Below are 25,516 nucleotides of genomic sequence, written 5' to 3' on the forward strand. Positions count from 1 at the left end.
CTCAATTAATGTAATTTTATTGTTTTCCATTTTTATAAGTTACCAGTAGCCACTGCATTTTCTAACCTCGGCTTATACTCGGGTCAATACGTTTTCCCAGTTTTTGTGGCAAAAATTGGTGCCTTGGCTTATACTCGGGTCGGCTTATACTCGAGTATATACGGTAATCAATTATGCTACATCTTGTTTGAGATTAGCATAATGTGTGAGTTATTATTATTTGCAGACATAAAATCCTAGGTTTGTAGACTATATGAAAGAAGCCACTAAATAAAGAATAAGGGAAGGAAAGGATATTTAAAAGATAGGAACTCCATGGACATATTAATCCCCTTTCTGGCTCTACACTTGAGCTGCCCCGATTGCTCCATAAAAAGCTTTCTGACAACTGGTGGAATTACTTTATAATTTACTGTTTCTCAATCTGCTTAACATAAACATCTTAAGAAGAAAGAAATTATATACAGTAATGCTATTGTTGGTTTTAAAAATTGAATGTAAGATCAATAAGAAGTTAGGCATCTTATGTTAATTCTGCATAATAAAATCTAGGAAGCATATTTGAGAATATTTACAACATTGTAATGTTTTAGGCAATGGAAAACAATTGAATTAAGATAACTATTATTTATTATATTTATCACATTTATTTCTATCCTTTTTTAATGACTCAAGTTGGCATTCTATACATAGTGCTACCCCCCAAAACAACCATCCTGCAAAATTAGTTGGGCACTAAAACAAGGACTAAACCAAGGTTACTCAACCAGTTTCTATGCCTAAAAGAAGATTAGAATTTAGCACCTTAACTGCTATGCTAAACTGGTTTGGCTCTAAAGTTTGAACATTTAATAAATTATTAACAGTATCAAAGCCAGAGAAGCAAAAGTCTACCTTTAATTTCATCCAGGCTTCCTTCTCTTCTTCTTTCAAGTTCCTTCCGGTCATAATTTAATCTTCGGAGACACATAATGCCACACTGGAAGCTATTTCTTTAAAAGTGTTTTTAAAAAAGAGAAATTAAGCACTGCAATTGAAATGTTTATTGTGAATTTCTATTTTAAATATATTTACCTGTGAAAACTGTCTACCATTTTAAGTTGACCACGAAGATCTTTTTTAGTTAAATGGTCCAGCATTCTAGCATCAACAAGGCATTCCATAAAATAACTGCGATACTGAGGAAGCCCCAAACTAGGAAGCCATTCATTGCCAATCCATTCGTGGTTCATATCACCATAGGCTAATGTCTACAAAAAAATATAGCAAAGGATTATTTGAAATAAGAAGCTTTTATATATAAATCAGGGACTGATTTTTCTCTACTATAATAGGAACTGCTCTAAGCAGAGTCTTGTTTTTCTGACAGAATATAGCTCCTAGCATACTGGTAGTCAAGGAAGCAATCTCCAAAGCATGTTTTTAGATGATACACGGGATTGGAGGGGAAAATTGAAAAAGATTGCTTCTCCTCTGTTCTCCTGGAAGCTTCAACAGATCGAAAATATTTGCAAAAGAGTTCTGCTGAATTTACTAAAAGTCAACATAAGAGGTTTCATTTGTGGCAAAATGCACACCTTAAAATTTAAATCTATCTTACTTCACACTACATTTATTATCTGGTGATCACTAAAAAACAGGTGAAGCATAAATGAGAGACAGTTGTGAAATCCATTTTTTTTAACACCGGTTCTTTGGGCATGGTTTGGTGGGCATGGTGTGGCTTGGTGAGCATGGCTTGGTGGGTGTGGCAGGGGAAGGATACTGTAAAATCTCCATTCCCACCCCATTCTGGGGCCAGGCCAGAATTAGTATTTGCCGGTTCTCTGAACTACTCAAAATTTCTGCTACTGGTTTTGTAGAACCTGTCAGAACCTGCTGGATTTCACCCCTGATGGGAGATGAATATATACTACTCAAAATAAAATAAAATAAAGGGAATACTCAAATAACACATTGAATACTTTGTTCTGTACAAAGTTGAATGTGCACAACAGCATGTGAAATTGATTGTCAATCAGTGTTGCTTCCTAAGTGGATAGTTTGATTTCACAGAAGTTTGATTTACTTGGAGTTATATTGTGTTATTTAAGTGTTCCCTTTATTTATTTATTTTTGAGCAGTGTATGTAATCTTCATGCATATCCTCTGAGATCATATCAAACAGGAATAATTCTCTAAGATGCATCCATTCCTATCTAGTAATATACATTAGCTTTTCCCATTTCATGTATTAAAAAATAAGTAGAAGCTATTATTAAAAGAAGCCTCTCATCTTCTGATTCTGGAAGTTCTAACTATTTCTATAATATCAATTCCCAGTCCTAAGAATGCATATTGATGTATTTATTCAATTTCTATAACCACCCATCTTAATCAATGACTCTGGGCAGCTTACAATTCAATTCAATTGTATAATTTTTGCAGATTTTTAAAAAGACACCTGTCAGTTAAACACCAGGAGGTAGAATGTCTCATCTCGCTGTGAGGCAAGTCTGGGTGACTTACAAAGTTAAACAATAAAGCCATTGAAATTTACATATATATTTAAACATTTAAATTTATTGTTTTTAAAACAGGACGGCCAACCAGAGTCACCTTGCAGAGAGGGAGACAACAAAACAAATTTAGTAAATAACTAAATGTCAATTTAGAAACATAGAAACATAGAAGATTGACGGCAGAAAAAGACCTCATGATCCATCTGGTCTGCCCTTATACTATTTCCTGTATTTTAATTTCTAAAGTCTCTTAATATTTCAAAAAATATTCTGAATGTGAATATTTAAATAAGTATTCTGAAGAAAAACTGATTGATGTGCTTCTGTTAAATATATAAATAAGCACTGAAAATTAGATTTAAACATGTAAAAGAAAAGTCTCCAACCTGAGCCCAGCTTCCTTCCTCATCTTCCTGACGTTAGGTAATTAGAAAAAGTAAAAGGACATACAGATGTTAGTATTTATAAGTTTAGTAATTTAAGTAAACACAAGGTAATGATCACAATCCAGGAGGCCAAGGAATTAAATAACCATTTAAATCCATATAAAATTATTCTCAATAGAAATTTTATTGCTGCATGTTTTACTAATTGTACTTATCTGTTCCCAAACAGTAAATATTTTTGAGTGTAAAATTATTCTCCTGGATTGTGGTCATATTTCAACAGTGAAAAAAGCAACATGCTATTTAAAGATAAAAGAACCATGCATCCAAAATTGTGCATATATGCATCTCTCTTAATACCTTCAGGAAAATTGAAAAACCACATACTGCTTTATTTTTCCACACAAGAAGTAGCCTCTATGTAAAAACTTAAGAAAAAATTTAAGCAGTGGCATCGCATACAAAATTAATGAATTGATCTTCTTTGAAATAAAGGTATACACAAGCAAATGTTCTATTCTCCCCTCACCTACACAATGATCTTGGTGGAAAAATAGCATGGCTAATAAGTGGGTTAGTCATTAAAATCAATCATAATTAAGAATCTAGTTATATTAATATTTCTATTTTTCCAGATGTACATGATTTAAGCAATCAAGAAGTAGGAGCACTTCCACAACTAACCGTTTGTGGTGTAGATGTAAGATTTTCCATTTCTTCATGCGTTACCCAGACATTTCCTGTAGTCTAAAATGACCCCATAGTGAACCAATCACATCCAATGAAAGGGAAGCAGTAACAAAGAGGAAAGGTTGCAGAATATATAAGCAACAGGTGTGTTTAAGGAGCAGGCATGGGCAAAAGCAAGTTTCAAGACTATTTATAAGCTCATGGTGAAAAGCAAGCCCCACAGGTAATACATTTATCTCTATTACATACAAAATATAAATTGTATAATTGTAATAAATACAATTGCTACATTAGATTTCCAGACATGATTTTGACAGAGTATTTTTGGAGTGTGCTTCAGTTGCTTTTAAATTATTTGCCACAAACATTTATTTTCACATCCGGAAAAATAAGATACAGTACTTTAGCAGGTCTTTTTGTGCACATTCATCCCACATTTTCTAGTTTATCATTATATTCTAACAATAAAATTGTGATTTGTAATCCTGGATTTAAGAACAAGTACAAACCACATTTTACTACTGGCAGTAGAACATAAACAGAACATATAGTATTACAAAATCAGAAAGTAAGTTATAACATGCAAGTTCAAGTTAATTATGTACCAGTAAGCCATTATTTGTCATTTTACATTAATCACCCCAGGGAATTGAGAAGTTGGCTTTTAAGATCCAAATATTCTTTAAATGATTGCCAATTTTCTTTCAAATCAGTATTTATTCATAGTTATTTTCATAAGAACAGTCATCTTAAATACTGTCATCCAACTGTTTTTAAATTACTGTTCGCAAACTATCCAGTTAGTTTAACTATTAGCAATGTTAGCTGGTAAATGAGGAAATTGTAGTTCAACAGTTTTGGAAGAATATGATTAGGAAAAGCTATGCTAGCCCTTAATTGCTGGAAGGGAGATGCATATAAACCAAAATAAATTCCAATTCAGATCTGGATGCATATCTACATTACAGTTTTCATTTAATTCCCATTGAATTTGCTGATGCTAATGATATGATCATTACAAATAAAATGAAATTAAAATGTACCGGACAAAATATACTAGACTAAATGCAATATGAAATGTATCTAATTGAAATTTATCAATAGTGGCCCTTGCTTACTAGAATACTGGAATAGAACTGTAGTACTATTTGCTTTATCAAAGTACCCATATACAGTAGTCCCTCACCTATCGCTGGTGTTACGTTCCATACCTGGCCGCGATAGGTGAAATCCGCGATGGGGAATTTATCGACTGATAGTACTTATTTAAGTATTTATATTGTAATTGTTTGGTAAGTTTTCATTGTTTTAAGTGTTTATAAACCCTTCCCACACAGTATTTATTTTAGATTCAGTATTTAAATACAGTATTTACAATTTTAGATTTTTATTTTTTTAAAAAAAAAACCTGCCGATCGAGTTCGGCGGGCTGTTTAAATCTGCCGATCGACTTCCTCAGAAACCCGCGATGAAGTGAAGCCGCAGTAGGTGAAGCGTGGTATAGCGAGGGACTACTGTATAAATATAACGTATTTGGCATCTAGGTGATTTTAGCTAATCCACGTGTCTTGCATGAGCAGGAAAGGGAGTTTTAATTTCCTGAGGAAGCCTGTTAAAACCTCTCACTTGTTTCTGTCCTGTGTATCTCATCCTTCTTCATTGTAGAAAGCCTACTAATCCCCAGGAATAGATTTGTGTCAAAGAAGGTGAACACAGGACAGAAAAACTACAGTAGGCACAATTCCACTGTATCCACTGTCTTCTGGATTCAAGTTAGTAGAAATTTAAAGCTAAAGTCCATAACTACTGGTTGGTCTCAGTAGCCAAAAGTAAGCTTCACTGTATTGTTTTTAAAAGAAACCTCTTTTCCCTGCAACATATCCTATATATTATAATAAGACAAAACCAGGCTGCAATCCTTTCTTTAGAACTAAGTTGGAGAACTGTCTGCTACTTCACTTTCAAAGTACTTCAATGGCCTTGCTCACCAGAGAAATTGTATATCAGCTTTTAAATTATAAGTAGCTTAAGAAATAAGTAGCAAGTTATTACAGACTTATTTAAGGAGATTATTTATCATTTTCTTCTTAATGTTCTCACAACTCCTCTATTTTTTTCTCTCAAGAGCATCTTCTTATTCAAGAGAATGGCTTATGCCCGTAATACACGTGAATGTGTAGAAAGTCTGATTTTCTCATCAATCTCTTTATGTCATTGTCCAAGTTCTCTTACCGTTCTTGATGTAGGAGGAGCCGATGGACTTGTTAGTGACATAATTTCTTGTATGGCAAGTCTCAGTTTTAACCTATGTAAAGGATTACTGATTCCAATTTCACGCTGTATTTCAGTATCAGATAAGGCTGACATTATAGCACCACTTTTCACATTTGCACGGCAAGCAGCCACATACCAAGCTGGCATTCCAACCCACAACTGAAAAATAAAATTTAAAAAATCAATAAAGTACATAATTACTTTAATGTTGCAAATTAAAGGCATTATTATGTTGAATTGAAAACATTTCTTACTTCAAGCCAGACAACCACCGTGGGTCCATCCCACTGAGCAAAAGGCAGACCCTGTCTCCGTGCTTCTTCAAGAAGTTCATGCCTAAGAAAATCAGCAATGTACATTAATATATTTGCTTCACTACTGCCCTCCATAATCTTTCTTCTTCATTAAATTTATTACACATCATTGGAAGCTGCAAATTAACCCCCAAGGTGAGCAGAACTGTAACCTTTTAAAAGTCAGATAAGTCATGAAGTTTCCAATCTAAGTTTCCTTAATATATTTGAACTTACTTTTTCTGCAATTTTCTATTCTTTTCTGCTTGTCCTCCAAGTTTTCCAAGCCCCAAACCATCCTGAGTTGAACTGTCTGTTTCTAATGCACTAACTGTAAGAAACAGGAATTGCAGTGAGAAATACTTACTCCAATGTTTTTGACTTAGTGTTAGATATACATACAAAGAGGAATGGCACATCTCTATCATGTCCAGCAATTAATGTACTGTTCTCCCAATGACTGAATGACTTTAAATTCATATCATTAATTAATTTAATTCATATGTAAGCTATTGATGCTACGTACATTGTTGGGGGCATTCAAATAATTAAATTCAAATACATAATTCATTTTAGAAACATTCAATAAAATGTAGCCCTTGGAACTAAAGTAATTGCACCCTCCTAAAGATATGGAATGCACTTGAAGGGTCTTCCCTAATCATCCTTTACTGGGACTGTTGCTTAGATGAGAGGGCCCTTGAATTATATCAGTTCATCTATAAAATGTTTATGAACATTCAGACCATAAAAGAACTGTACCCAAACTAACATCACAAAAATTAGTACTTTCATACAAAATCATATGGTTATTAACTGCCCATGAGCCATGAATTTGGCACATATCTAAGAAAGGGTCTTTATCAGTATCAGTAGGAAAGTTAACTGTATTATTTACATTAGGTTTTGCTAGTTGAATATTGTAGACTCTACAAGACAATTGTTTTTTGCTAGAAATTGACAATTATTTTTTATTTCACATATTACAAATAAGTACTTTGTGTTATAGTAATCCTAGCATTTATTCAACTTTATATTTTAGGTTAGTAATATACCAACCTTGTCCCAATAGCTCTTTATTCATCTGTCCAGATCGACCTTTTTCTTTCTTACCAAACAAGCGGCCAATTGAGGATTTGATCCCCTTCTTTTTAGGAGCTTTGTGGAGGGAATCTTGGCTGCTATTACTGCTACTGGGATTGCTTGCTTGTCCATCTTGAGAGCCTGTGGAACTATAGGACAGAAATTGTTAAGCCATTTCTAAAGTATTTGTTATCCAAAGCTACTCTGATCCAGGATCATTCAGTTAATAAGTAATAAATACAAATATATTTATGACACAGTACACATTCAACCTAATGGTTTGAGTGCAAAGGAAGTACAAATGAAAAGCATATTTTTAATTAATTTAATTAACTGATTGATTTTAAAGTAAATTGACTCGATGTTTATTAAAACAATATAGGATTTTTTAAAAGAAAATTTTCACAAAACAGGAGCGGCATAGAAATTCAATAAAATAAATAAAATAAATACATTTATTTCTGACATATTTTGTTATTCCACTATTGTTATTATTAAAACTAGACTATTTTGGTGCTAACAAAGTCTCCTAATTAATTTAAAATATAATCAAACCCAAACTATTTAATAAAATGCTATTAAATAGAATTATAGTAACACAAAACCCACAGAGAAGCTGGAAAGTGTTAACTTCAATATGTGAATTAAGCAAAACTGAAAATCAGATGGAATAAGCCTACTAGCAAAGCAAGACTACTATAACCAATTTGAGATATAATTTCCATAGTCAAAATACTTCCAGATACAGTTCTAAAAATATCCTCTTCTGTTTTTGAACTGGTAAATACAAATCTAATAAATAATAAAATAAAAATAAAAAAGCCATCAAAATGGGAAGTATACAAAATGAAGCAGTGTTGGAATTATTCAATCCCAAATCTGCTTAAAGTCTTAGGTGATAAATTTAAATGTTTTATTAAGAATCCATTTAGATCTTACAATTAGTTTAAATAAACAGAAACACGCCAAGTCACCACTCAATTGATTGGGATTTTTCCCTAGTACCGTGCTTAGCATTGCAGCTTTAGTTTGATATCTGAAAGTCATGAAAATGATGAAATTTGCCACAAATAAAAAGCACATTTTCCATCTCATCAAAGAATGTGAGGACAAAATATTTTGTTAATACAGAAAAGGGAACAGCAGTGATATTGGGAGCAAAAGTGTACACTGCCTCAAAAAATATCTCAAATATTCTAGAAGACAAACTCCCAACGACAATAAAGGCCTGCACAAATGGGCAAAAGAGATTTTTTTTTAAAAAGACCAGTGATAAAGAGAACCTTTTGAAAACAGGCAGCAATGCAAACTGGTCTTTGGAAGCAAAGGAATAAATCATATAATCATACAAAGTTGTTTCTGATACAGATCTCTATTTTTATTAAAAAAAACTTACTTTCGAACATCTCTTATATCTTCCTGGCTCATTGTATGCAAAGCTCCTTTATAAGATTTATCCAAATGCAGAGATCGAGGTGAAGAGGGCGGTGAGGTCTCACATTTTATTGTAGCCTTGTCATCTCTAATTTCTTCTCTAGAAACTGGAGACTAAGAAAGAATGCAACTTAAGTATGTCTTGTATCTTAAATTAAAATGTCAAAACAGACCCGGAGCAAATTTTAACTATTACTAATTTCTTTGCCTCAGAAATTGCTCTTTTTATACATGATTAGATAAACTATCTGACTCAACAAGGTTATACAGTGGTACCTCGTCTTACGAACTGAATTCATTTCGTGACCAGGTTCGTAAGTAGAAATGTTCGTAACAAGAAGCAATTTTCCCCATAGAAATCAATGTAGAAGCAAATAATGTGTGCAACCCCATTCCAAAAGTCACTCCTTTTGCCTTGCGGCGCTGGGAATCCCCGCCTCCGGATTTCCATTGCCAGCCGAAGCACCTGTTCTTGCATTGCTGGGATTTCCCTGAGCCTCCCCTCGCTGGGAATCTCTGCCCCCAAACTTCTGTTGCCTGCCGAGATTGTGATTCAAAGCAGCACCAGCAAAAATGAAGGGAATCCCAGCGAGGGGAGCCTCAGGTGAATCCCAGCAATGCAAGAACGGGCGCTTCAGCTGGCAATGGAAATCCAGAGACAGGGATTCCCAGCGAGGGGAGGCTCGGGGGGAATCCCAGCGCTTCGGCTGGCAACTGAAGTCTGGAGGCGGGGCATCCCAGCCGCTCGGGTTCATAAGGTGAAAATAGTTCGGAAGAAGAGGCAAAGAAATCTTAACACTGGGTTCGTATCTCGAAAAGTTCGTTAGTAGAGGTGTTCGTAAGACGAGGTACCACTGTAAATGTGTTTATATTCTTTTATCATAAGTAGGCATGATAACTATATGCAACTGAACTATATAAATTTGAAATTGCTTTTGGAAGATCTGAAGTAATTTCCTGAAATTAATAGGTAGAATTCAAAAGAGTGATTTATCATATTTCTTCTTCTTAAAACTTTCTATAAAACCGAAATTTAGAGATATAAGGCTTTTTTAAGGACATAATGTTGAAATGTGTATACTATTTTTTCAGTCACTATTGAGTGCATCACTATTACATTTATTTTTAATCTTTCAGGAATTCAAGTGATGTTTTCATTAGAGAATACAACAAGAAGGGATACAAAATTAGATCCCATGTTTCTACAGCCAGCTGGCCCAAGGAAATCAGAAAAAGAAGAGTTAAAGTGACATGTACTATGGTATGAAATGCAGACTTTCAACTACCCTATCATTCTCTAGATTGAATTCAAGCATAGCTACATGTAAAGGTCAAAGTGATTTTTATTTCATTTTAGTAATACTTGCTGAAATCTGATTTGAATAATCAGAGGTTAGAAAACATGATGCTCTTTTAAAGAATGTATGATGTATGAAAATCCTTACTCTATATAGGATTCCAGCCTACACTGTACTTCAAAATTATTTTGTTCTTTGAAGAGCAAGAGCATATAAGTACACTACCAATTTTCTCTCTCTGCTTTTGAATGAAGAAAAGCTTAGTGAAATATATGTATCTGGAGAATAAGCATACATCAAAGATGGACATAATAATTCACATAATATTCCTACAGTGGTCATATTGATCAAGGCATTTCACACACACACTGCATGCAAACAATTGTACAACACTACATTCAACATGTCTGCTGTTGAAGGTTTACCTTTCTATGGTGTTTCCTTAAATCACTAGGCTGACAGATGCATGCAAACAAGAAAAAGTTAGATAAAGATTGGCAGGTAATTTTAATTTTAAAAGAGTTAACATAACATTCTACCATTACCATTATTCTACCATTAAAGTTAAGTAAAATACCTAGTTACCTTTTATATTAAATCATTATAATAACCAGAATATACCTGAGTCCTAAAAGCATGGCTATGATTTATAGGGTTTTTTTCCTTTCCAGACTAGTTTAAATATAATCAATCTTGGAGGTCAGTCTTAAGGATTAGTAAACAATAGAAAGAATTATTTAACTGGAGGAGCACAGACATATTTTTATTATAAAAATGTAATAACTGAACTTTTCAATGAAAATACATTTTTATAAGTACGAGTATTCTTGGGGCTCTTATAAGAATGAAGACTGAAGCAAAGATACTGTTCTAGTTCTTATATAAAGAAACAAAGAACAGTTAGGAGTTCTCTTACAATAAAATCAACAGCTACAAAGTTTCCATTAAATCAAGCTTAAGTCTTGGTAACTTCATAGAGACCTTTATGTAACTTTCTTGAAATCAATGGGGAAGTGTTCCTATTGTTTTCCGAGATCCCAATCTAATCTATTTTCCTGGTACAGTGGTACCTCAAGATACAAACCCCTCGTCTTACGAACAACTCGTGACACGAAGACCGGGGTTCAGAAAATTTTTGCCTCTTCTTACGAACTTTTTTCAAGTTACGAACCGGCGTTCGGAGACTGCTGGGAAGCCGCGCGGCTGTTTTAAAAGGTGACAGCCGGGCGGCGGGGCTTCCCAGCAGCCTCCCGAACGCCAGTTCGTAACTCGAAAAAAGTTCGTAAGAAGAGGCAAAATTTTTCTGAACCCAGGGTTCGGTTCGGGAGGTTGCTGGGAAGCCCCCCAGCACGGCTGTCACCTTTTAAAACAGCCGCGCGGCTTCCCAGCAGTCTCCGAACGCTGAACGCCGAAGTTCGGGTTTGGCGTTCGGCTTCGGGAAGCTGCTGGGAAGCCGCCCGGCTGTTTTAAAAGGTGACAGCCGGGCTGGGGGGCTTCCCAGCAGCCTCCCGAACCCCGAACTTTTGCCGAACTTCCGGGTTCGGGGTTCGGGAGGTTGCTGGGAAGCCCCCCAGCCCGGATGTCACCTTTTAAAATAGCCGCGCGGCTTCCCAGCAGTCTCCGAACGCCGAACACGGAAGTTCGGGTTTGGCGTTCGGCTTCGGGAAGCTGCTGGGAAGCCGCCCGGCTATTTTAAAAGGTGACAGCCGGGCTGGGGGGCTTCCCAGCAACCTCCCGAACCCCGAACTTTTGCCGAACTTCCGGGTTCGGGAGGTTGCTGGGAAGCCCCCCTGCCCGGCTGTCACCTTTTAAAACAGCCGCCGGCTTCCCAGCAGCTTCCCGAAGCCGAACGCCAAACCCGAACTTCCGCGTTCGGCGTTCGGAGACTGCCAGGAAGCCCCCCGCCTGGGGGCTTCTCAGCGGCCTCCCGAACACCGAACCCGGAAGTTCAGGTTTGGCGTTCGGCATTCGGGAGGTCGCTGAGAAGCCCCCAGGCTGTTTTAAAAGGTGACAGCCGGGCGGCAGCGTTTTTTTTTGCGGGGGGTTTTTTCCGTTGCACGGATTAATTGACTTTACATTGTTTCCTATGGGAAACAATGTTTCGTCTTATGAACCTTTCATCTTACGAACCTCCCCCTGGAACCAATTAGGTTCGTAAGACGAGGTATGACTGTATTCTGGAAGTCTTCCAGATAAACCTCGAGTTTATTTAGTGACCATTCAAAATTACAACTGCACTGAAAAAAGTGACTTATGACCATTTTTCACACTTATAACCATTGCTTTATCCCCATGGTCATTCAATCAAAATTCAGATACTGTTTCAGGTTCATGTGATCACCTTTTGATATCTTTTCAAAAGCAAAGTCAACTGAGGATGCCAAATTCATTTAACTGTGTTAGTAACTTAAAACTGCAGTGTTTCAATCAAAAACTGTGGCCAGAAAGATTGTAAAATGGGGCAAAACTCACTCAACTGTCCTGCTTACCAACTGAAGTCTTAAGCTTAATTGTGGTAGTTATGGCAAGGATTGCTTATACTAACTAGGTCCAACCTAACGTAGCTTCCATGCCCAGTCAAGAGAGGAAAAGAATTTAGGACAAGTTGCATTTTGTAACATAGCTAAATCTACAATTCAGCTACATAGTTAAAGCTACAAAACATAGCTAAATCTACAATTCAGACCTTGACAAGGCCATTTAAGTTGCTAAATTCCATCACTCCCTACCTATAGAACTCAAGTCTTAAAAGATTTAATAATTATTTAAAAAACAAAAAAACCCAATATTGTAGAAAAGCTGCTAGTAATGTCAAAGAAAATAAATTACATTTCATTAGTTATAATTTGCTACCAGTTATAAACATAAGCTACTGTAAATCTCAGGTTAAAGTCCTATCAATAATTCATAATTTAAAAAGTATTTGCCTTTCATAATCAAGACACAGAAGCAATTCAAAAGCCATAACCTGACTTATAAACTGATATGTCTCTCTCAGTGTATGTACAACCAGGTTTTAATTTATGCACATACTTTATTTGCTCTTTTGCATAAAAATATGATTAAAGAAATTAATGTTAAGGTTACTAGCTTCATAACTACTTTCTTGTGAGACAGGAAATCATAGCTAGGGGTTTGCTGTTTTTTTATTTATTGCTAAGGGATAAATCAAGGAGTTCCATTCATAAACAGTGCCATAATCACCCTATAGAAATGTATTTTCTTATAGGGGGGAAGGAAAGAGAAAAGATGCAACAGATAATACTTACTAATGTCATGATTCCTAGTCTGTCCACTTCTCGAGCAGGACTATGTGGCATTCTTCGAGGAGTAGAAACCCCACTACCTGGTGGAGAGGAGCCAGAAAGGTTTCCACTAGGAAAGGGAGGCAGGATAGAGTTCATTGATCGAAATCGACCAGGATTGTCTAAACTCCCACTATCAACACGACTTTCTATCTCCTCTGCTCTTTGCTCAGTGTTTTCCTTTTCTTCTTGGATCAATCTGAAGAAGTAAGAAATGATGCAATCCATTTAACCAAAGCAACCCTACAACTAGCAAGTATAACAGTTGGCATATATAGAAATGTATCTACATCCCAATGGCAAATTTGGGAAAGGAAAGACACACATTTAAACTCCAGGAAGATTAAAAGTAAATATCCACAATCTACATGCAGAATTTGTTTATCAATATCTGTTATATTACTTTAAAAATGCTTTCATGAAATATAAAATTATTGAATTACAGGGTTAATTTTAGGATTGTGTAGAATTGCTTGATACAGTTGTAGGAATAAAATAGAAACATACATTTCAAATAAAGTCCATTAAATTCATTCCATTCTGAACAAAGTCCAGTGCATTGGAGTTAGGTGGCTAATACATTTAAATAAATAAATGCAATTATAAATTAAGATAAAAATAATTTATAATTAAATTGACTTAGTAAAAATACTCCTTAACAAGTACAGTGATACCTCGGTTTATGAATTTAATTGGTTCCGGGACGAGGTTTGTAAGGTTGAAAGTTTGTAAGACGAAACAATGTTTCCCATAGGAATCAATGGAAAAGCGATTAATACGTTCAAGCCTAAAACTCACCCCTTTTGCCAGCCGAAGCACCCGTTTTTGCGCTGCTGGGATTTCCCTGAGGCTCCCCTCTATGGGAAACCCCACCTCCGGACTTCCGTGTTTATGAGATGGTGCAGGGGAATCCCAGCAGCGCAAAAACGGGTGCCTCACTGGCAACGGAAGTCCGGAGGTGGGGTTTCCCAGCAAGGGGAGCCTCAGCGAAGTTGCAGCATCACAAAAACACGGAAGTCTGGAGATGGGGTTTTGAGGACTTCCGTGTTTTTGTGATGCTGTAATTTCGCTGAGGCTCCCCTCGCTGGAAATCCCACCTCTGGACTTCCGTTGCCAGCGAAGCACCCGTTTTTGCGCTGCTGGGATTCCCCTGCAGTATCACAAAAACACGGAAGTCCGGAGGTGGTGTTTCCCATGGAGGGGAGCCTCAGGGGAATCCCAGCAACGCAAAAATGGGTGCTTCGCTGGCAACAGAAGTCCAGAGGCGGGGCATCCCAGTGGCGGCAGCTTGGGTTTGTAAGGTGAAAATAGTTTGGAAGAAGAGGCAAAAAAATCTTAAACCCCGGGTTTGTATCTAGAAAAGTTTGTATGACGAGGATTTGTAAGACGAGGTATCACTATACTTTTCTTAAAGATTCAATTGCCCCACACATCCCAGCTACCAGTTAGGTCACACAGAGTTGGCCTCCTCCAAGCCCCGTCAGCCAAACAATGCTGACTGACGGGTCTATGCTTCTCTGTTGCGGCCCAGCCCTCTGGAACCAACTCCCCCCCAGACATCCACACTGCCCCCACTTTCCTTGCTTTTCGAAAGGCATTAAAAACACATCTATGTTTTCTTAATAACACATCACTTAAAAAATGCTTATTCAGATTCTTAGAATGAGAGCAGTTAGCGTTACCCAAACCTTAACCTTATTTTGGGGGAAATTAAAAATTAAAAAATTAGAAACGTTCCTTGCTAATTCTGCCCAACAGAAAATAAGTTGCTTTACAGAGATCACTGCCTTGATCTTCCTGTTTTTCCAGCATGCCAGCTATAAGGAATTGGTAAGCAAAAACCCCAGGAGTAGTAACTGATAGCTAAAGCTCATCACAATTTCAATCCATAAAATATTAACTTAGTTTGCATATTTCTGATAAAATTCAGGGCATGGTCTGAGTTACTTGAGGGGAACCACTCCCCTCAATTACATCTACCCACCCCATTAGATCTGGCAAAAGGGCACCCTGTAGTCATGTCTTATCAGTGAATTACATTTGGCAAGTTCCAGGAGACAAGCCTTCTTTGCCACAGCAACTCTCTTCTGGAATCCCCCTCTCCCCAACAGAATGGGGTTGTAATATTTTTAGTTGTATCTACAGGTCAAACCAAGGAAAAGAAAACAGAATTCTAATTTTATGTGAATAAAAGACTATTAGTGAACTTTAAATGCAACACAACAATGACAAAAATAAATCCTGTACCTAATTTCCTTATTGATGGCATCCAATTGCTCCTGAAGCATCATGGCTAAGGTCTGGGCATCTGCCTGACCACTAGGTGACAAGAGGTCAACTGAGCTGAATATAGTTTCTCTGTCCTCTTCACCATCTGAGATATCAGCATCGCTCTCAAAGGCTTGCGCAACATTTGCCAACACACTTGCTTGTTGTGCACGCTCCCAATCTTGCTCATTAAGAGTCTGAACCTGTTTAATATACATGATTACAGCTGTAACTTTAAGTATCTCTTCCATTTAAAAAATATATAAAGTCTGTATAACTTCACTTACATGCTGCAGAAATCAATCACAACAGCAGTATTTAGAATGCAGTAAAAGCAAAACAAACATTATTAGGTTAAATATACAGGACATGCTTTATAATCAAAACCCAAGAAATTAAATATATAAATTCAACATTACAAAACAATAAATAAGACTTATTTAAAAAGTTGTTTTTAGTAACAGGGAAAAAAATCTATATAATAGACTAATAGCAAAGGATTCTAAAGTAGCTTTGTTTAACTGAAAAGAAATCATGTACCAGTGGAAACTGTCCTTTGATCCCCGTTTGGTTACTCTTGCTAAGAAATACTTAGTGTGTCAACTATTGCCCCAATCCTGTTTTTTCTTCTCCTTTATCAGGCAGAATGCATAGTGCAACACAAGGTTTATTTTATAATTTCAGGGAGGAACAAAGTAGGATTAGATAATTTACTCAATAAACTACACATGCAACATGGTCTTGATAAACCAGGATCCATTAGAATCCCAGTTTATGTGAGCACAGCATACAAGCTGGTTCCAGATTTTCCTGATCAAATTTCACTTAAGAGCAACAGAAATGGGGGACAATTTTAGTAATTCTTCCAATGCTTTCTATGAGGCTTGAAAATAGGCTGGTCTTTCAAAACAATGTGGGAGGTGCGTTGGAGGGAACGGACACTTTGCAAGTATCAACCCTTTTCTATCATCCAGCAGGAGCAAGGCTAGGTCTGACTCTATTCCACAAAGGGACATAGATTTAAATTGTGAAATAGTAAGTCTAGATCCAGTCTCTCTGCAAATGCTTTTTGATACACTGGTGAAGCCGTTGGGGAGATCAGATTCAAGTCTACCTAGTCATGGAAGCTCACTGGATGATTTTGGGCCAATCACTAAATGTCTCAGCCCAACCTAACACAGTGCTGTTCTTGTGGAATAACAGTAGGATAGAGTGCTATATAAGCTGTTTGAGCTCCTGGAGGAAAAATCAAGATATAAATGAAAATCAAAATAGCAGATGGAGGAGAACCATCGTAAACTAAAATATCTCTGTTTCTAGTTTCCTAATAAGCAATGTTGAAATCAACTGTCTTATCTGTTTAATGCTACATAAAAAATGCTAATCAAACATTTAAAACAGCTGTCCAACTCTGGGGGCTGAATGCTGTAATCTATGATAGGTTATCAAGCAAACATTCCACATAAATCTTACTTATGTAGGTGGACTGAAGGAAGATTAATTTTGCATACTTAGTACAATGCATTCTGACTTAATGAAGTATTGTAAGTAATGAATAGCCTTATTTAGTTCATGAATTGATGTATGAATATAAACATACATATGCATTGAACTCTGCACAATTTTGCTTTTGCTAAGGTTATATTTTGCAATTCATATTCCTATCTGCCTCCGGCATCAAGACTTGCTCATAAGAGCTGCTTCAAATGCTCGTTTTTGAATACAGAACCTGAAATACATAATTCTCAATCATGTAGCAAAACAAGTTACATGGAATGTTATTGACTTTAAAATAGATATTTCAAGGTAAACACTCTTCCCCAATATAAAACAATAAAAGCAACAATAGCCCAGTCTAAGCCACCTATGCATAATTAGCAGAGTTTTAGATCAGATAAAAAGCAGGCAAATCTTGAAGATTTATATCAATAAACTGAAGCAGTTTAGTCTGATCGTTAATGTAATATAGTAGGAGCAGGGAAACCTAGCCCTGCTTTAGAATAGAAACCAACTGAGTGATTCTGAGCCAGTCATTTACTCTCAGCCCTAGGAAGACAACAATGGCAAATCACTTTTGAAAACATTACCTAGGAAACTGTATGGATTTCTCCATGTAGTTGATAGGGGTCAAGATTGACTTGTAGTTACATTAATAAATAATATTTTTTTAAATGATGCACTAGCTTAAGCTATTTTGAAAATTAATTTCTTAAAGTCTAACTTACCCTTGAAGGTTCATCCCGCAGAGCTGCTAAGCGTCCTTTTTGTGGACGTCTTAGCACTGAGGTGCTGTAGGAATCTGTCTGATTGTCTGCTATAACTGTAGGTGCCAGTGGGTATCTAAAATCTGGTACGCTACCTAAATGTGGCCCTCTGAAATGAAAATAGATGCACATTTAGTATTAATAATTACTGTCCTAAAGTTAGTTGTTGACAATGAAATGAATTAATTTAGAATATTTTGAATGCAGAATTATTTTCACTAATAATTATACCTATGATGGAGGGCAGGGGGTCTGATCCTCAACTGGTCATTTTCAGCCCTTATTGCTTCTATGTTTACTACCAACTGATCCTGTAGAAAAGAAAGATTATTCACATAACTTAATATTATAGGTGCATAATTTTTTAAACATGTACAAATATTTTAGATAATTCTAAATTTTAAATCTGAATGCCTTTTGAATTAAAATAAATATATATTGTTTTAAAATATACTTTCATTATTGCTAGTATACCCATGAATAATTTACTGGTTCATCAAACATAGGTTTTGTAAAAAGATTAGTGAAGCAAAACAGTTAAGATTCACAATCAGCTACAATTTTGATATCATTTTTTTTTTAAATTAACAATTACAAACCAAAAAGAATTCACAATTTGTGCATAATTTTAATGTTTGGGCTACTATATTATCCTTGGCATGAAACCCTTAAAATTATGAAAAGTAAATTATTATTGATAGTGCAAACCGATTAGGTCCCCAGAGTTGGCCTTCTCTGGGTCCTGTCGACAAAACAATGTCGTCTGGCGGGACCTAGAGGGAGAGCCTTCTCTGTGGCGGCCTCCACCCCCTGGAATCAACTCCCCCCAGAGATTAGGACTGCCTCCACCCTCCTTGCCTTTCGTAAACTTCTAAAAACCCACCTGTGTCGCCAGGCCTGGGGAAACTGACATTCACCCAGCTGTTCCATTTTATATATTTGTTTGGATTGTATGACTGTTTTTTATAGAGGTTTTTTAAATTGTTTTTAATATTGGATTTGTATCTCATGTATTATTTGTTGTGAGCCGCTCCGAGTCTTCGGAGAGGGGTGGCATACAAGTCAATAATAATAATAATAATAATAATAATAATAATAATAATAATAATAATATTAATAATAACAACAACAACAACAACAACAATAATAATAATAAATGAAACTTCACAAGTGTCTCATTTTTATTTTTGTTTTCATTACAACTTAAGACAATATGAGTTTTTCATTTTTACCTTTTCATTTTGAAGGTCCTCTATTTGTTTCTTGGTACTTTCAATTTCACGGAGAAGGGAATTCTGGTATTAAATTTAATGAAAAAGTTTGTTAATACAAAGAGCTGTTAAGATTTGGGTCTGCGTTTTGTTAAAAAATATTTTTACTATTTTACTTTTCTGATTATAAAATACTTAATTCTGCTATTTGTTTAGCTGATATACATACTCTTTGAACTCTTTTTGCTAAACAAGCCTCTATGCTTTCTACTTATTTAAAAATTATGTAGACTATTATTTATTTCTTGATCCCCAGGATACTAAGTTTCAGGATAGGAAGATGCACAATAGTTAATTCAGTGCATTGTATAAGTAGATATAATTGCTTTTTTAAACAAATGTTTTATCAATTTATCAAGCATCCACTGCACTTGAAGCAATATTCATTCATATATAAAATTACTTTATCTTCCAGAGCTGCCATTCTTTCTTTAAGGTGAAGCTGAAGTCTCTCATTAGATTCAGATAAAAGTTTATCGACTGTATCAGATAAACGTTTATTGTGTTCTTCATTCATCTTCTCTCTTTGCCGAGCCTAAATAAGAGGAATAAGAGGAAAGGGCAATAAAAAATAAATAAAAAGAATGGGACCCACTATATTTTGCATACTTAATGTATAAACCTGTCTCAACCCTGGATTTTTATCATTCTCTAATATCATTCTCTAATGATGTTTATCATTCTCTAATTTGCTAAGTATCATGTTTTTCCAATCATAATACCTAGCAAATTTTATATCATTTACCATCTAAATTAACTCTTTTGAAAATCTACATGAAGTAACAATTAGTGAAAATAATAAGCATTTTATTATTTATCAGTTTCCGGTCACAATTCAAAGTGCTGGTTATGACCTATAAAGCCCTTCATGGCACAGGACCAGAATATCTTCAGGACCGCCTCCTGCCGCACGAATCCTCGCGACCGGTTAGGTCCCACAGAGTCGGCCTTCTTCGTGTCCCGTCGACTAAACAATGTCGTCTGGCGGGACCCAGGGGAAGAGCCTTCTCTGTGGGGGGCCCGACCCTCTGGAACCAGCTCCCCCCTGAGATTAGGATTGCCCCCACCCTCCCTGCCTTTCGTAAACTCCTTAAGACCCACCTTTGCCGTCAGGCATGGGGGAACTAAAACATCTCCCTCTTGCCCATGTTGCCGTTTGATTGCTTGACTGTGTGCCTGTTTTTTATATATATTGGGATTGTTTTATGAAATTACTAATTTTAAATTGTAATTAGATTGGTGGGCATTGGATTTGTTATTATGTACTGTTTTTTATTATTGTTGTGAGCCGACCCGAGTTTGCGGAGAGGGGCGGCATATAAATCCAATAAACCTAATCTAATCTAATCTATATAATCACCAGATGCTAATCCTGACTCAAGTGAAAACGTGTAATTTTAACATTAATATTTAATTACAGGCAGCTGATTCTACTCCTTAACACTTTACTGCTACCTAATTTTTTTTTACTGGTATTTCATGTATACTCCTAGACAAGATTTACACACCTCATTTCAACTTCATGTAGATTAGTAAACTATGTTTTCCTCTGCCAACCTGAAATTCATCATTGATTGTTTTATGTCACAAAAAAAGAGACACAATGTCATCACTGTAACGCAGTGTTTTTCAACCGGGGTTCCGTGGAACCCAGGGGTTCCAAAAGATCAGCCAGGGGTTCTGCGACTTAATTGGGGGGGGGGGGAAACCGACCAGGAGCAGCAGCAGCCCTCGCCACCCAAAAATGAACTCCCATGCAGCATTTTCAAATGCCGCGTGGCGGAGCCAGGCATAGTTTCTAACTGCCCGACAGCTGCAACCGGCAACCAAGCTGTCGGGCGGGAGAAACCCCGGTGGGTCAGAACCCCACGCCGCCTGGCTGCTCCAGCTCTCTGGACCACGCCCACTCCTGCCGATCCTCTGTTCGCTGTTTCTTTTTGGTGGGGGTGCCGCCCTGGAAAGAAGAGGCGCAGGGAGCCCCCGCCCACCATTCCCGGGCTGAAGGGACCTGAGCAATGTCCGCACTTTTTCCCCTCTTCTACACGCTGCTTCCGGCTGTGTGAGGTAAAGAGGGGGGGGTGGAGTGAGAGTGGGAGGGAATGAAAGAGAGAAAGGGAGAAAGATAAATGAGAAAATGATGGAGAGAAAGAATAAGGGGGAGGAAAATAGAGGCAAATGAGAGAGAAGGGAGAGATAAGTGAGAAAGATTGAGAAAGAGAGAGAAAATGAGAGGGGGAAGAGGGAAACAAATGAGAGAGAAGGGAGAGAAAGAAAAAGGGAGAGGAAGAGGAAAGGGAGAGAAAAACAAATAAAAGTGAGAGAAATGAGAGCAAAAAGGGAGGAGAAACAAATGAGAGAAAGAAGGGGAGAGGGAGAGGTACACAGAAATGAGAGAGACCTGGAGAGAGAGAGTATGAGTGAGAGGGAAAAGAGGGAAGAGAGAGAGAGAAATGGATAGAAAGAAAGAAAATGGAAAGAGAGGGAGGGAAAGAGAGAAATTGAGAGGGAGGGGGGAAGGAAGGAAGGAAGGAAGGAAGGAAGGAAGGAAGGAAGGAAGGAAGGAAGGAAGGAAGGAAGGAAGGAAGGAAGGAAGGAGAATGAAATGAATGGAGGGAAAGAGGAAGGAAGGACTTTTGGGGGAGGAGTAATATTTTTTCTCTCTTTCTCAACATACATTCAAACAATGCAGTGCACCATCTAATTTTCCATGAATAAATGTGGTATTTTGTTAGTAACTAATATCAATCATCAAAAGAAATGAAGGGACATAAACAGTACCGGTGCACAGTACATGTTCCGCCAGAAATCTGACGACACCAAAGGGTTCCTCTGAAGAAAAAAGGTTAAAAAACACTGCTGTAACGACATACCCTTATTAGTTCTTGATTTTTCTCTTCTAACTGTGTTTCCATTTGTCTCAATCGTTCTTCAATGTTTCCATGTCTTTCTTCAGCCTGCCATTTTAAATAATACTGGTAATTAAAATCTAAGAATACAGCAGAAGAAATATTAGCAAACAAGCATATTATGCTGTATGAGACTGATATTTTTGTTCACACACTGCAAGATGTTCAAGATATACTATTGCCAAGGCTGGCAAAACACAGTGGATGAATTCATGCAACAAATGAGCAATTTATTTTCTCATCCCATAATATCTTGCTATGATGATTGAAGCAACAGGAAGTCTTGGCAAAAAAGGAACCTTTGCATTATGCATCTCAGGAAAAAAAACCTCTATTATCTTCCCCACATTCATTTTAATGTGTGAAGGGGTTTTTTTAAAGAAACAACAACAGCAAGCAGTAGCAAGCAGAAATAAGGACTTGTCCTTTGTGTAAATTCTACCTTCCTAGACTGAGAAGTATATTCCAACAGATTAAGATCTTTAGTTGCAGAATTCCGAGAAGGCAAACAGTCAAGCTACATAAATAAGGAATAGAATGGTAGTAAGGGAAAAAAGGAAATGAAGTAACATCAAGAATTTACTTTTAAATATTGGATACAAAATTGCTTCAGTACTTAATTTATCCCACTAAGAAGAGAAATGGAGTTTCTAAGACAATATTCTAATCAGGCACAAAAGAATATTTCAACATCTTCAAAGCGATTAAAAACAATGAACTTCTATACAAAGGATTAGAAAGCAAGATAAAAACATAGAGACTAAATAGATCAGGCAATTTGAATTACCTGGCTAAAAATGAAATGCTAGAAACCCCAAATGATCAAGAACCAACTGTTTCTTATAAATACATATCATAACTCTCAGCCTACCTTAGTAAGTGCAGCTACTCTCTGAGCCAATTCAGCCTCTACTTCTGGAAGGGTTTCAGCTTTTCTCAGAGTTTGCTGCAATTTTTGTTCAGCCAGTTCCAATCGTTCTTGTAACTGCCTATTCTTGTCTTCACTCTAGAACCAAAAATAAAGTTGCTTAAAGCAACAGCTGCAAACATTATTCATTGTGACTTTTAAACAATTTTTAATTTAATTTAAAAAAAATTTAAACTACAAAACAATACATACATCAGCACACATCAACATATAAACAAATATTCACTTTTTACGGCAGTTTTGTAACGGTACTTATTCTATTATTTACATTTTTCCCTTTTAAATTCCTCTAATTATCTTTATATGTATTGACCTATGTACACTTTTTTGTCCTATGTACACAATCCTATCTTTATTTCTTCACTCTGAGTATTGTATTGGCAGATCTGTGTTAGCAAAAACTTCAGAAGGGAAGGATTATGGGTAGTGATTTCTGACACTCTCAAAATAGGTGAACAGTGCAGTCAGGCGGTAGGGAAAGCAAGTAGCTAGAGGTATAACAAGCAAGAAGAGGGAGATTGTGATACTGCTGTATAGAGCACTGGTGAGACCACACTTGGAATACTGTGTTCAGTTCTGGAGACCTCATCTACAAAAAGATATTGATAAAATTTAACGGTCCAAAGACGGGCTACAAGAATGGTGGAAGGTCTTAAGCATAAAACGTATCAGGAAAGACTTAATGAACTCAATCTGTATAATCTGGAGGAGAGAAGGAAAAGGGAGGACATGATCAAAACATTTAAATATGTTAAAGGGTTAAATAAGGTTCAGGAGGGAAGTGTTTTTAATAGGAAAGTGAACACAAGAACAAGGGGGCACAATCTGAGGTTAGTTGGAGGAAAGATCAGAAGCAACGTGAGAAAATATTATTTTACTAAAAGAGTAGTAGATCCTTGGGACAAACTTCCAGCAGACGTGGTTGGTAAATCCACAGTAACTGAATTTATACATGCCTAGGATAAACATATATCCACCCTAGGATAAAATACAGGAAATAGTACAAGGGCAGACTAGATGGACCATGAGGTCTTTTTCTGCTGTCAGTTTTCTATGTTTCACATTTGGTTATTTATAAGTATTTCATCATTGAGCCTTAATCTCTATTTCTAATCTCTAATTAATAATATAGTTTGTCCCAGACCAAATAACACTCTTTCTTTTTCTTTTATCTCTTCTGTTAATTTGTCCAACTTCAGGCAGTCAAGAATTTTCCCTATCATTTCTTCCTCAGATGATTTTTTAAAATCGTTTTTCCATTTTGGGGCATATACTATTCTTGTGGCTGTAATTATATGTAGAAGAAGATACTGTATTTCCTCAGTATATTTTCTGTTTAATAGTCCCAATAAAAATATCTCCGGCCTCAGAGCTATGCGTTGTTCCATTATCTCTTCCAATCATTTCCTAATTTTAATCCATTTTTTTTAGCTTCAGGACATGTCCACCGTAATGATAATTTGTATCATATGATTTTTTACATTTCCAATGTACTGGTGAAGTATTCAGATATATCTTTACCAATCTTGCTGGGGGGAGGTGCCATATGTAGAACATCTTCAACTGGTTTTCCTTGAATACTGCCAACACTGTCAATTTTATATTTGTTACCCAAATTTTTTCCCATTTCTCCAATTCTATGTTGTATCTAAAAAATTTTTGCCCCTTTCATCATTGTTTCTTTAACAATTTCCTCTTCCATTTTGTATCTCAGTAGAAATTTATATATTTTACTAATAATTTTTTCCTCAGTTCCTATTTATCCAATTCTTGCTAATCTTTCTGGATTTCATGTAATCTTTTGTCCTCTTAAATTTGGATTTAATTTGGGTATATGTTCACCAATCTATTTCTCTGCCTATATCGTATTCCAATTGTTGTTTTGTTTTCAGATTTAATCCTTATAACTAATTAACTTGTCAATGGCTATTAAGTTTGGATGTGTCACTGCTTCTATTGGTGATATACACACTGAGATTTTTATATGGTGTTTCTTTTTTATTTTTTACAGGTCTATAAAAGAGTGTTTCGCATCATATGTTTTTGGAAATAATTATGTGTTCTGTATTTCTCATCCCACAAAAATGTATGCCAACCCATTGCAGATCATGGCCCGTAATGACTAAAATTCTTTTATTTTTAAATTCAATCCAATCTTTTGGCCAGATTAAAGAAACTGCATTGTAGTATATTTCCCACTCCGGTAATGCCAATCCTCCTCTATCCTTGGTATCCTGCAAGAGCTTTAGTTTAATCCTATTTTTTTCCCCTTGCCATATAAAAATTGGTGACTAATTTATTTAAATATTCCAAAAAGATTTTGCTTAATTTGATTGGGATAACTGTGTGACATTTCAATAGTTTCTCCATTAGGGGAAGAAAAAACCATTGTAAGCAAATTGAAGTGTGAAATCACAAATAACAGTTCCTGTGTAATCACTGAAATTATATACAACATTCAAAAGCAAATTTATATATAATCATTACAAAATGTACATTATTATATTAAAATTATGTTTTAAAAAATCCTTCATTTTGTCTGCCCTAATTGAATACTGGGATTCAATTTTATTGGGTATAATTGAACTTTTGCAAAAGTGCTATGGATGCCATTG

The 25,516-nt window shown here is 36.1% G+C and overlaps 1 protein-coding gene across 1 annotated transcript in view; it reads right to left on the reverse strand.

Annotated features, from left to right (window-relative positions):
• PPFIA1 (PTPRF interacting protein alpha 1) overlaps positions 1-25,516 on the reverse strand; it is a 70,953-nt gene that overhangs the window by 12,906 nt on the left and 32,531 nt on the right. The window contains 18 exon segments of the mRNA XM_070761516.1: positions 895-992; positions 1,075-1,250; positions 2,888-2,914; positions 3,572-3,634; positions 5,810-6,010; positions 6,106-6,187; positions 6,382-6,475; positions 7,204-7,376; positions 8,624-8,775; positions 10,385-10,414; positions 13,229-13,463; positions 15,512-15,735; positions 17,758-17,905; positions 18,028-18,107; positions 19,029-19,091; positions 19,471-19,602; positions 21,938-22,021; positions 22,845-22,979. Of these exon segments, the coding sequence (XP_070617617.1) occupies positions 895-992; positions 1,075-1,250; positions 2,888-2,914; positions 3,572-3,634; positions 5,810-6,010; positions 6,106-6,187; positions 6,382-6,475; positions 7,204-7,376; positions 8,624-8,775; positions 10,385-10,414; positions 13,229-13,463; positions 15,512-15,735; positions 17,758-17,905; positions 18,028-18,107; positions 19,029-19,091; positions 19,471-19,602; positions 21,938-22,021; positions 22,845-22,979 (2,197 nt within the window).

The sequence above is a fragment of the Erythrolamprus reginae genome, chromosome 1 (assembly GCF_031021105.1).
Source record: "Erythrolamprus reginae isolate rEryReg1 chromosome 1, rEryReg1.hap1, whole genome shotgun sequence".
Lineage (NCBI taxonomy): Eukaryota > Metazoa > Chordata > Lepidosauria > Squamata > Dipsadidae > Erythrolamprus > Erythrolamprus reginae.